This window comes from Drosophila albomicans, chromosome 3, assembly GCF_009650485.2.
Source record: "Drosophila albomicans strain 15112-1751.03 chromosome 3, ASM965048v2, whole genome shotgun sequence".
NCBI lineage: Eukaryota > Metazoa > Arthropoda > Insecta > Diptera > Drosophilidae > Drosophila > Drosophila albomicans.
Window position 1 is genome coordinate 55,250,919 of NC_047629.2, and position 12,015 is coordinate 55,262,933.

At 43.7% G+C, this 12,015-nt stretch overlaps 4 protein-coding genes across 7 annotated transcripts; 2 read left to right on the forward strand and 2 right to left on the reverse strand.

The window, feature by feature from the left end:
* The first annotated feature begins 181 nt into the window (after window positions 1-181).
* On the forward strand, window positions 182-2,226 carry LOC117572351 (major facilitator superfamily domain-containing protein 1). Its single transcript, XM_034255111.2, has one exon. The coding sequence runs from the start codon at window positions 321-323 to the stop codon at window positions 1,749-1,751; it is 1,431 nt and encodes a 476-aa protein (XP_034111002.1). The 5' UTR covers window positions 182-320; the 3' UTR covers window positions 1,752-2,226.
* Window positions 2,227-2,310: 84 nt separating this feature from the next.
* On the reverse strand, window positions 2,311-5,166 carry LOC117568092 (RINT1-like protein). Its single transcript, XM_034248472.2, has 5 exons — window positions 4,928-5,166; window positions 4,038-4,865; window positions 3,753-3,978; window positions 2,906-3,695; window positions 2,311-2,816 (listed from the first exon to the last, which is right to left on the reverse strand). The coding sequence occupies exons 1-5, from the start codon at window positions 5,066-5,068 to the stop codon at window positions 2,630-2,632; spliced, it is 2,172 nt and encodes a 723-aa protein (XP_034104363.1). The 5' UTR covers window positions 5,069-5,166; the 3' UTR covers window positions 2,311-2,629.
* Window positions 5,167-5,492: 326 nt separating this feature from the next.
* On the forward strand, window positions 5,493-7,859 carry LOC117568093 (putative protein tag-52). The gene is made up of 4 exons (XM_034248473.2): window positions 5,493-5,735; window positions 5,800-6,357; window positions 6,420-6,973; window positions 7,030-7,859. Exons 1-4 carry the CDS (start codon window positions 5,603-5,605, stop codon window positions 7,768-7,770), a joined length of 1,986 nt encoding a protein of 661 aa, XP_034104364.1. The 5' UTR covers window positions 5,493-5,602; the 3' UTR covers window positions 7,771-7,859.
* Window positions 7,784-10,084, reverse strand: LOC117568095 (uncharacterized protein F13E9.13, mitochondrial). 4 transcript variants are annotated; one of them, XM_034248476.2, is made up of 4 exons: window positions 9,910-10,084; window positions 9,755-9,818; window positions 8,724-9,682; window positions 8,589-8,677 (listed from the first exon to the last, which is right to left on the reverse strand). In XM_034248476.2, exons 1-3 carry the CDS (start codon window positions 9,948-9,950, stop codon window positions 9,011-9,013), a joined length of 777 nt encoding a protein of 258 aa, XP_034104367.1. In that variant the 5' UTR covers window positions 9,951-10,084; the 3' UTR covers window positions 8,589-8,677; window positions 8,724-9,010. The 4 variants fall into 4 exon arrangements, with proteins under 4 accessions (XP_034104365.1, XP_051861350.1, XP_034104367.1 ...); XM_034248475.2 differs by having other exon boundaries at window positions 9,755-9,840; XM_034248474.2 differs by lacking the exons at window positions 9,755-9,818; window positions 9,910-10,084 and adding an exon at window positions 7,784-8,527 and having other exon boundaries at window positions 8,586-8,668; window positions 8,724-8,972.
* Window positions 10,085-12,015: the final 1,931 nt, after the last annotated feature.

A 12,015-nucleotide genomic window follows, 5' to 3' on the forward strand; every position in this document is an offset into this window, starting at 1 on the left:
ACGATAGACACAGACAAAGAGAGCAGAGTACAGTAAACAATAACGAATGAGATAACAACACAAGCAGACAAAGCAAAAGAGTTTAAAACACACACACAGGCACACTACCTCGATAGATTTATCGAATTCTGCTTGTGGGTGTATGTGTATGTGAATGTGTGTAACCAGATATAACGACATATTGCATATTATTTATTTGCAGATATAAAACAACACAGATTGGATATCAATTTATAAAACGCCCTTTCTGCGGGTCATTTATACGAGGCATCGTTTAATCCGCTCCAGTATCTTATTGTGCGAGGAGCCGTTTAGTCATCATGGCTCGCGAAGATGAAGAGCGTATTGTGGACAACGAGGAGGAGGCGGCCACAGCAGAAGATTCATCAACTATCCGTGGAAGACAGGACAATGAACTGGCGCTGCCATCCGGCGGTTGTTGCATGCCGTCGAGCACCTGCCATCGCTTTCTGGCTTTGATTTTCATGTGCCTGCTTGGATTTGGTTCGTATTTCTGTTACGACAATCCGGGTGCACTACAGACGGTCTTCAAACGGGATTTGGATTTGAGTGCAACGCAGTTTACGCTCATCTACTCTATCTACTCATGGCCGAATGTGGTGCTCTGCTTTGTGGGTGGCTTTCTCATCGATCGACTGTTTGGTATACGGCTGGGCACGATTATCTATATGTTGATCTTGCTAGTGGGCCAGTTAATTTTTGCCAGCGGCGGCATATTGGACGCTTTCTGGTTGATGATACTGGGTCGCTTCATATTCGGCATCGGCGCCGAATCGTTGGCGGTAGCCCAAAACAGTTATGCCGTCTTGTGGTTCAAGGGAAAGGAGCTGAATATGGTCTTTGGTTTGCAGTTGTCGGTGGCGCGTTTTGGAAGCACTGTCAACTTCTGGGTGATGCAGCCCATCTACGACTATGTGAGCAAATTCTATGAGGGACATCGTGCCCTGGGCGTCGTCCTGTTATTGGCCACGCTCACCTGCGTCATGTCGCTGCTTTGCGCCCTCATTCTAGGAATCATGGACAAGCGGGCGGAACGGATTCTGCAGCGGAACAACAATCCGTCGGGAGAGATACCAAAGCTCACCGATGTTTTCACATTCAAGGCTCCCTTCTGGATGGTCTCGATCATTTGTGTGGCTTACTATGTGGCAATTTTTCCATTTATTGCGCTGGGCCAGAAGTTCTTTATGGATCGTTTCGGTTACACTGAATCCGAGGCAAACACAGTTGACTCCTTGGTGTATCTAATTGCGGCCGTATCGTCACCCATCTTTGGCTTCATCATCGACAAATTGGGACGCAATGTCACGTGGGTGTTCAGTGCGACAATCACCACAATTGGCGCACATCTGCTTCTCACGTTTACACCGATCACTCCCTATGTGGGCATGGTCATTATGGGTCTGTCTTACTCCATGTTGGCTGCTAGTTTATGGCCTCTGGTGGCGCTCATCATTCCGGAATATCAGCTAGGCACAGCCTATGGCTTCTGTCAGTCGGTGCAGAATCTCGGGTTGGCTGTCATCACCATATTGGCGGGCATTATTGCCGATCACAGCAAGACGGATCACACTTGGTTGCAGCTGTTCTTCATCGGTTGGCTGACAGTTGCCCTGATTGCGACTTGTGTAATTTGGGGCTACGACAAGAAGCATCGCGGCAATCTCAATATGACGCCAGCCCAGCGTGCCACCTACGTCAATGCTGCGACCTATCAGCACTTTGAATAGGATACAGGAAACATGATGGATGTAAGGAAGGCAACTACACGACGGAGCCATAACTTGTCATCATCACCATCTATGAACCCGCATCGTCAGAACAAATATTAAATCGAAATAATCCAAAACTATAAGTAATGCGGGAGGCTTTTCTACGAACTCCGATAAAGATGATGATCTTAGTTATTATTGTTGGTTGATCTTTTTGATAATTGATAATGTGATGTGCGCATATTGAGTCGCAAATTGGTATTTACTAAAAGGAATTGTTTATTGTCGAACTACACATATACATATACATATACATATACACACACACTCACACACATACAAAATATATTATAATTTAATGCATATATGTATTTTTAGAGCAATTTATTATGAATATGAACAATTACTTCATGTTTTTTTTGTGTAAATGTTTTACAAATTTTAAATATAAAAATAAAGAATAACGACAACTCTTTAGGAAAAAACTAAATAACCGCTAAAAAATTCATTGATCTTGGACCACAAAATCTAATTATAATTATTTTCCTAATCCCTCATCTAACCAGTATAGTTGATTATTCATTGTATTATACGAACAATATGTGTAATTACATATTTTATTCATTGATGATAAAAACATTCACTTGTCCAATTTTTGCATGTTATTATAATTACGTCGAAAAGTAATAGTGCTAAAGGAACAATCTGCAGGGGTAATATAAATATAGTTGCAGTCTAATTTGCCTCAAGTAGTTTGCAAATTCCATGAGTTGTTGATATCGTGGCAGTTAAGTGATTTCTAATGTAGATTTTATAAACAAATTCGGCGTGCCGAAGATAAGACTTGGTAATAATTACAATTATATTCACTAATTTTGCCACGTATGCATTTATTTTTAAAACATTTTAATGTCGGTGCGTCGTTCGAGCACCTCAATGCATTGTTTGCTGTCTAAGCTGAGCACGCGTAGCTCATGCAGTGGCTTTGTCTTCTCTTCCACAGTCTGCCCGCTCCTCAACGTTTCCAGCAATAATAAAGCTGTGCCCCGTGCCGCTGTCAGCAATTTGCTAGCGTCGTGAATTCTGTACAACAGAAAAAATAAGTATCAATTTAAGTTATTTGCATGCAATATATTATGACGCATGTTGCTGGTCGAATAACGATGACTCACCGTTTAAAGAGCAGCTCGGGGCGTCGAGTGTGCTGTCCGAAGAGAGCAAAGAGTAGTGTCATGTCGTAATTAAATTGCGATGCTCCCGCAGTCGAGAAACGCGTATGCATCACCATGCTTTCCAACATAAATTCATCGATTTGTTGAGCTATTAAACGCAGTGTTTGATTAAACAGATTCGCCGACAATTCACGCTCCAAATTATGCAGCAAAGTAACCAGCACTTGGAACATTTCACCACCGCTAGGCGAGAGTATAAAGGGTTCCTTGCTGTTCTGCTCGGGCATGCTGGGCCACACATCGTGTCGATAATTCATTGACTTTGCCTTCATTTCATTGACCGCTTTGTTGGCGAGGTTCTCCATTAGCTGATGTGCCCAATGCCCCAGCTCAGCGACAGCGTGCTCAAACACCGAATTGATCTCGTTAGCATTTGGTCCGGCGAGTGCTGAATGCAGATGCAGATAATGGACATTCTCGCCCCATTCACGCAGCACCATGATCAGATAATTAATAGCATTGAGCACGGGCAAACTGGCAATGGCACCACTGCTATGCAGCTGCACTAGACGCCGCCTGAAGCTGTCGATTAGCTCAAGCTGCAGATTCAAAAATTGCAGTTGATGTCCCGGTTGCACAAGTCCATAGTAGCGATCCTTGATTGCTTCTAGAAGGCGCATGAATTGATCGGCGCATCGGGGAATCTTTAAATCATCCTCGTAGGTATTGGGATCGATTAGCTGAAAGGGCGTCTCTGCCTGTAGAATGTCGTCCATTTTCTCCGCACAAACTGAGCATAAAAATTAATTAATAACCGTGTCTATTGAAAACTTTTAAAGGGGCTTACACTGCTCTTCAAGGGCAATCCAGCGCAGCAGATACCTTGGCTGAGTGAGCACGGAAATAGCACTTGGAAAGCTAGCGGGGTAGCCGAATGTCTCACATAACTCTGCCTCAAAGGACAGCGTCTCATCCACTAGATGTGCAAACAATTGCTCGTCCTGCGCAATTTGTTCAATGTCCACGGCAAGTTTCTCAATCGTCAACTGCACAAGACCACGCACAAACTCCAACTGCAATAGATACAAAGTGAATAGGTGGAATTGGGAACATCACACGACATTAGACTCACGCGCAGATTGTAGTCCAGTTTTCCAGCCTTCATGGCGGATGGCTGAAATGTGTTACCGACAAAAAAATGCGACTCCTTGCCCCAGTTTAGAATCTGGGTGTAGAACCACTCGGGCTTGTCCAAACGATTCGTTTGCCGCGTGCCCGTGAAGTGGAACATAAAACGCTGACGATACGGAGCCAACAAGAGTTGAACCACCTGACTAATGGGTGGGCACACGACACTGGGAGTGATACTTTGCAGAGGGGCATGCTCTTCTGCCGGCGACTTGATAAGGAACATGTATTCGGCTAGCAGTTGCGCCTTGGCAGTGTCCCGGCTGGGGGAATAGTTCAGAGGCTGCTGTTCCATGTGTGCCCAGCGCAAGCTCTTGAGCACAGCCTCAAATTCGCTGGATAGACGCTGCATTAACAGCTTGTGCCAATAGATGGCAGTAGAGACCGCATAGGATCTGAGTGTGTGCGCCTTTATGGCTTGCAAGCGACCCACTACGCTGTGTTCGCTGTCGTTGCCCTCGTAAAGTGTCAAATAGATGTTGACAAGCTTTGCCTCGTCCTTGCCATTGATGGCACTTCCCAGGGCAGCACTGATTTCCTGCACATCCTGCACAAGGCGCAGGTATTGTGTGACACTCTGCAGCTTCCGCACCTGTTGTAGATCCTCTGATACGCCCTCCAAAGCCGGTTGACATTCCTTTAGTTTCAGTTTTAGTTGTGCACCAAACTGGGCTAGTTTCTCCAGCTCAAAATCGATGCTATCGCAGACCTGCTGCTGACAGTGGAATGCCGACTTATAACTGGACCCGTTCTGTGGATCTTCATAGTTCAGCTGTCAACTGTTGCAGTGCTCAATCAATGATTTCTTTCTTATTGTTTTCAAGATTTACTCACGGTTTGATTTAGGACCTGCAATCTTTCCTTGTAATCGTCAAGCAGCAATGCAGCTCGATGTAATTTGGTGACATCTTTGCCAATTTCTTGATTTAAGCGCTCTACAATGCGTGTTTCCATTTCACTTAGTTTGCCGTGCATTTTGTGCGCACATTCAAATAATAATCAAAAACAGACTGACAAAACAAACCACGTATAAAAAATTTATTTACTGTTGATGCAGTCACTTGTTAGTGTGACCGCAATGTGATTTTCAAAATATACCGAAAACAAACAGGGCAGCAACAAGTATTTAATGCTGACATGAAAATTTTACGTTTCACATCATGATCCCTTATTTTAAAACCAAAGCATTTATAATATAGAGAATATTATAATTATATGGGATAAATGTTACCTCTAACAAAAATCCATTTATATAGAAATAACACACAGTTTGAGCGCGATGTTCTAAGCCTCGTTTTATACATTTCGTATTCAATGGTTTATCTATGAATATGAAAGGATATGTAGTATATTTATTTAAACTGTTTGGTACATTTTAACGGCTGTCACACTGATCAAGTGTCGATATTCGTTGTGAATGACACTTTTCAAACACAGCCGCCAGCAGGTGTTGAAATTTTTTGGCGTCGCCTTGCTTGCATTTTTTACAGTGGTAAAATCTAAAATAAAATGTTTACGCCGCGACAAAAGAACCAAACTCGATGTGTGGGCCTATCTCCACATACACCGCTGAGCTTTAGCCGTGAACTTCGGCAGGTTTTGCAGGAGCGGAATTTGTTGACGGCTAAATCGCGTAAGAAGGGTGAGTGATGGTATTAGAGAAATAATCTTTGTATTTCAATTAAAATTACCTTCTTTTGCGACAGTCTGCTCCATGCTGGACAGTAACTCGAGCAGCCCTATTGGCTCGCCTAATCCGGAATCTGGTAAGCGGTTGGGCTTTCGTCTCCAGGCCGTACAGGAGATCATCTCCTCAGAGAAGTCGTATCTGGAGCACCTGGAGCTCCTGATGCAGTTCTTTGTGCGACCACTGAAGGAACAGGCCATCATTGACGCCTCCAATCATACGGCGCTCTTTGGTCAGATCGAGATGATACACAACTTAAATGGCGAGTTCCTGCGCGAGTTGGAAGCCAATATGGAGAATGTGGCTCAGGCGTTTCTAAAGATGGCACCCTTTTTCAAACTGTACTCGGTGTATGCTTTCGATTACCGTGGCGCACTTTTCATACTCCAGGATCTGATTAGCAAGAATCCCGTTTTTCGCAAATTTCTGGAGGAAACCGAGAGTCGACCGGAGGTGCAACGTAAGCTAAACTCGCTGATGATTGTGCCAATACAGCGCGTCCCACGCTACAAGCTATTGTTAGAGCAGGTGTTGCTCTACACGAGTCCAGCTGATGCGGACTACAAGCTGCTCAAAGGTGAGTGGCAATTAATGCATTCAATTCCATTCCTTTAAATTTACATGTGTTTTTCATTGCAGAATCCGTCAAGGAGATTGAGGCCACGGCTGCGCATATCAATTCTTGCGTAGAGGAGCAGGAGATTACACAGTACTTGATTCATTTGCAGAACTCTTTGCTGAATCGCACACCTAACATTGTGAAGCCGTCAAGACGTGTTATCAAGGAGGGCATGCTCTTCAAGATCACCCATAAGGGGCAGCAAATCAAACGTTATTGCGTTCTGATGTCGGACATCTTTATGTATTGCAAGGTGCTCAAGGAGCGTTCACCCAACACACAGGTGGAGAACTCATTGGAGTGCTGCTGCATTTTTCCGTTAAAGAAATGCAAAGTCTACGAGATGCTACCAGGCAATTTCAAGTTAACTTGCCAGAGTGATGGTATCATATTTGGCACCGATGATCTTCAGCTGTCCCGCACCTGGGTGGGCTTCATTCGCGATGCCATCGATCTGCATGTCCAGTGTCGCAAGACCTTGCGTAAGGACTCTAGCAAACGGACTCCCATACGCAAAAAGGACATGAAGAAGTTTGGAGCCGATTATGTACTGAGTCCCAACAAGCGCAAATGCGTGAGTACCATATTGTTGTGAAATTGTCTTCATTACTAATTCTTTTTGTCTTAAAGGACTATGAGACTGTGTTTCGCAACAAGAATCGCTCCACGGACTCCGAAGAGGAGGCTGATGTCTCGGCCAGCGTAGAAAGTGCTTGCTTTCAACGCAAGCGCAAGTTGCCCAGTGCGACACTTCGCACAAAACCTCAGGTGACCATTAAGCGTCCTGCGCCGCCACCACCAAACGTGCAGATGCGCCGCCCAATAAATTTGACAGAGCAGCAGCAGCAACAGATGTCGTCCAGCAAGGAGAACCGGATCTCCAAATTATACAAAATGATTTCCACTGGGGATAAGGTGACCAATGTGCGCAGCATTTTGAAGCGCAGTAAGCCTACAGTGAGCACACCCAATGATCCGGATCCAAGCTATGGTTTTGCCAGTCGTTATTCTGATAGCAAATCGTATATTCGGGCGCACAATGTTGACAACACTATACCCACAGCTATTAAGCGAGAAGATATCTTTGATGCCGAATTGGGCGATGGTAATTTTCGGGATGTGCTCTTCCCTTTGCGGTCTAGTGGCGGTAGCCAGAAAAGCGCTGGCGGCGGCTGGACAACACCAGCACCTGACCGCGAGGATTTACCACCTCAGAAAAAGCGGGTAAAGTTCGATGATACGCTAGAGGCGTATGAACAAAAGGCATTTGTATTTCCAAGCACCAGTAGCTGCGCCAGTGAGGGCGACGCTGTCGTAAAGCCCATATCGCTGCGTGAGCGTATTTACGACTTTTTTGCCAATCTTTTTTAGAGTTAATACAGAGTTAATGTATCAGCATCATGTCAATTTATTTATACACTCATTTATTCACACAATAAAATCATTTTTCAAAAATTAAATACTTGTCCCGCTCCCGTAGACTCCAGATCTTGTGCATAAAAGTTTCAACCTGGTAATTGGATATTTCGTTCCGCCAATCGCCATCGAATTTGAAATGTGACCCAACAATGACCGCTTGGACATCATGATAATAATGTGTGATGTTATCCAGTGTTATGCCGGAGCCTAAAAGCAATGGAACTTTTAATTCACCGGAAACTACGTCCTGCACGTCCTTATGATCCACGGGATGACCAGTAGTGCTATTAGTAAGCACAATACCATCGGTGTCAAAGAAATCGGCTGCGAGCGCCGTATCCTTTAGACTCACGTCGGCAGTGACGGCATGAGAATGGTACTTCAGATCGGTGAATATGAGCACATCCTCGGCATCGATCTGCTTGCGATAACGCAATAATTTTCCGGCACATGCGTTCATGTAGCCCACATCGGCCACCTGGCCGAAGACATAGCCTTCGGCGCGCACAAACTGCAGCTGACTTGCCTTGGCAACGGCCAGAGCTTGCTCGTTGCCGCAAGCCAGCACCTGGATGCCCAAGGGCATCTCCTTGGGCAGTACTTCGCGCACAGCTTGCCCAAGGCGGGTCATGCAGGCCACGACCTCAATGTCCAGGTGACGATTCAGAACGTACGGCTTGTCATGCATATTCTCAATAATCATAGCGTCCTACAGTAATTAATGTCGGGAATATCTTCTTTTATTACTGTTAATTTCGCATACTTACAACTCTGTGTTTTAGGTACAATTGAGCCTCGTAGACAGCTTTTTGAATAATTTGCTTCCAATTACCGGCGTAGCGTGGCGTGCCTTAAGTCGCTACTTATTAACAATAATTTTGGTCAATTCTAATTGAGTCACTCACCTGGCAAAGCCTCTATGTGCAGCATAGCAATAACATTGCATTTATGTGGAGCAAAAACTTTGTAAAAACGATTCATTTCAAACATATAATTTATTTTCCCGCTCTACTGTCAATTTATCCGATTATCGATAACTACTAAATTGAGCAAAGCAACGGTGATGTTGGCTTAGTTACGGCAATTTTTAAATCGAAGCTCCGGTCACTCTGTATTTTCCCACCAAATGCCGGCTTTTTTAATTCGAACTTGTTGAACTTTAGAAATTAATGTTTAAATTGATTTTATCGAGTTACTCGGTCGCGTCGCGTAGCCTGCAGATACTGCGCATAAAGTCCTCTACAGCCTGCTCATCAATGTCCTCTAACCAGTTGCCATTGTGCTTAAAGTGTGAGCCAATAATAACCGCATCCGCCTTGTTAAAGTATTCCTCAATGTTGTCTTTTGTGACACCAGAGCCAATTATTAAAGGTACCTTCAGTTTGCCCGCCAACTCATCCAAATCCTCGGCACTTGCAGCCTTACCTGTTGCAGTACCCGTGATTATAATGCCATCAGTAAGAAAGAATTCGGCTGCATGCGCCGTTTCCAGTAAGCTAACATCAGCTGTGATGGCATGCGAACTATGTTTCTTTTTGAGATCGGTGAAAACCAAGACATCCTCGGCATCGATTTTCTTGCGATACCGCAATAGTTCGCCAGCACACGAGTCCGTGTAGCCCTCGTCACCAATGTGCCCAAAAACATAACCTTCGGCGCGAATAAATTGCAATTCACTGGCCTTGGCCACGGCCAACGCATGCTTATTACCGCAGGCAAGCACCTGGACACCACAGGGTATTTTGAGTGGAATAATGCTGCGCACCGCTTGCGAGAGTCGCGTCATGCAGGCCACAGTTTCGGCGCCAATTTTCTGATCCCGCACATAAGGCACGTCATTCATATTTTCAATGAGTACTCCATCCTGTGAACATTAATGGTAAGTGTCTATTTTATTTTATATTTAAATAATATTGTAGTTTCCTTCACCTCTTACCACTTGGTGTTGCTTATACAGCTCCGCTTCGTGTTGGGCCTTCTCGATGGTTTTCTCCCAGTCTCTGTAGGCATAGCGCGGTGTGCCTTGTTTGATGACATTTGTTTTACATTAAAAAAATCACCGGTGTCGCTGTTTGCGGCACTTTGGCTCACCTGGCAACGCGTTCACATGAATCATGCCAATAATTTTGCATTTATTTTTGCCAAATATTTCCTTAAACCGCTGCATTTCAAAAACAATGTCAATATTATTCGAATTTAATTTGTACCTCGTCGTGAACAACACGTGTGTGAGCGAGACAACTGAAATATAGTTTTGTGTCAGTGCTGACACATCTGTGAATGATTCATAATGACAATTAGCTAACACTGGCTTCGCAATCGTTGTCGATAGTTTTCAAATTCATATGCAACCGATTATTTCTATTTGATAAATTTATTGCGCTTTATTTTTTTTTTAAGATTATTTCTTTAGACACTAAGTAATAGCTTAAAAATGAGCGACAATTGTGGCCATCGCATGAATACAATGACACAAAACCGATGCCAACTGGACGCCATAGAAAAAGTAGCGTAGCGGGGAACAATATTGGCAGCTGTTTGAGATTTGCGAAATGAAAGGGTTTCGCATTTGACTGTGCATTGCGTTACCATTATTGTTGTTGTCGCTGTCCCTTGCTACATTGTTTGAAAATGTGGCGACTGCTGTCCTTGGGTTTGATTTGCTTTAGGGCTGGATCAGACGTCAGTGGGTGGTTGTTGGCGCCTGATGGCGCCGTGCCTATATCTGATTGCCAGTGCTTAGCGGAAACGCCATCGACACTCACTGCAGCAGCGTGCAACGACATTTCAATTATCACAGCAACGCCCATAAGGGCCACGCCTTCCGTTTCCCCCTCTCCCTCCGACCACCTCTTGCCGCTGCAGTGCCCCATCGGAATCTAAAGATGCGGATGGCAACCGTTTCCATTTGCTTATTTGTTTGTTTGTCATTGTTTTTGTTTTATTTGTATTGTTTTCATTTGTTTTATATTCTTTGTGCCATACGTGTAGGTTGTGGATGTTACAATTTCGTTTTGTATTATTTTGCAATATGCTAAAGTGCTTATAGTTTTTATTGTCCTTGGGTAAGTGGCCTCCTGTGGGTCTAAATAATATGATGGTTATTGTCGCGAATGGATAAGTAGCTCCCTTTAAGACTTATTTTGTTGTTGTGTCCTTTTCTATTTCGCCATAGTTTGCCTCTACAATTCTCAAAGTAAAGTCATTAACATTTGGTGTATATAATTCTCACTGTTACTATGTAGCAAACATTACACTTCATATACAAATACATTTTGCTTCATTTATAAAATTTAAAATAGCCCCTTGAAAGCATTCGGACATATTGTTGAATTGCCTTTGAGTGGGTCAGGGCTAAGAGCTAATATAAGTACTTGTTGCAGAGGGCTGAAGGACTGATTAAATATGTTTTGGGTGTCCAAATGATATTTCTAGAGTTTTAAATAAATAATGTTGTACAGCTTTCATGGGCACAGACGAACACCTTCCATAAGAATGCCGTTTTTACACCTGATGTGCAAACATCATAAATAATTTATAACGTGTGCTGAGCGTTGCCCTCATCACTTCACCTGGATGCTAGCTTGTTGTGCACACACACACACACACAAACACACACACACAAGCCAGTCAGTTATTATTGTTGCTGTAGTTGCAACAAGTTGTTTCCGTGTTTGCTTTTGTTGCTTGTGCTTGCGATTATGCAAGATACACAACGCAAGCAAACAACACACACAGATACACATCGCGTCTCTCCCGTGAATCAATGTGTGTGTGTGTGTGTGTGTGTGTACTGCATGGCAAACAGAATAGGCAGGATATCCTTTGAGCAATGAGAGCAACAGTTTTCCAAGGCTCAAGCGTTAAAGCATTTCTTCCTGCCACTTTTTTGCCTGCTTTTGCGGCAGCTAATTAGATGGCCATAACTTTTGGCCAATATAATGCTCGTAATAAGCAGCAACAGCAAGCTAAAAGTGCTTACACTTGAATACAAAAATGGTTTACTAAAAGGGATATTAGCTAAGCGAGCGCAAATTAAGATAATTGTTTTTTTCTTTCTTCATAAAAATAAAAGACAACTAAATAATTCGACAACGCAAGTTTCGGAATGTTTCTAATTGAAAAGTTTGCACCTGATCATGAAATGGACAAGAACCTGAAAACCTGCTACTTCTCAACTGGCAGGTGGCACTTTCC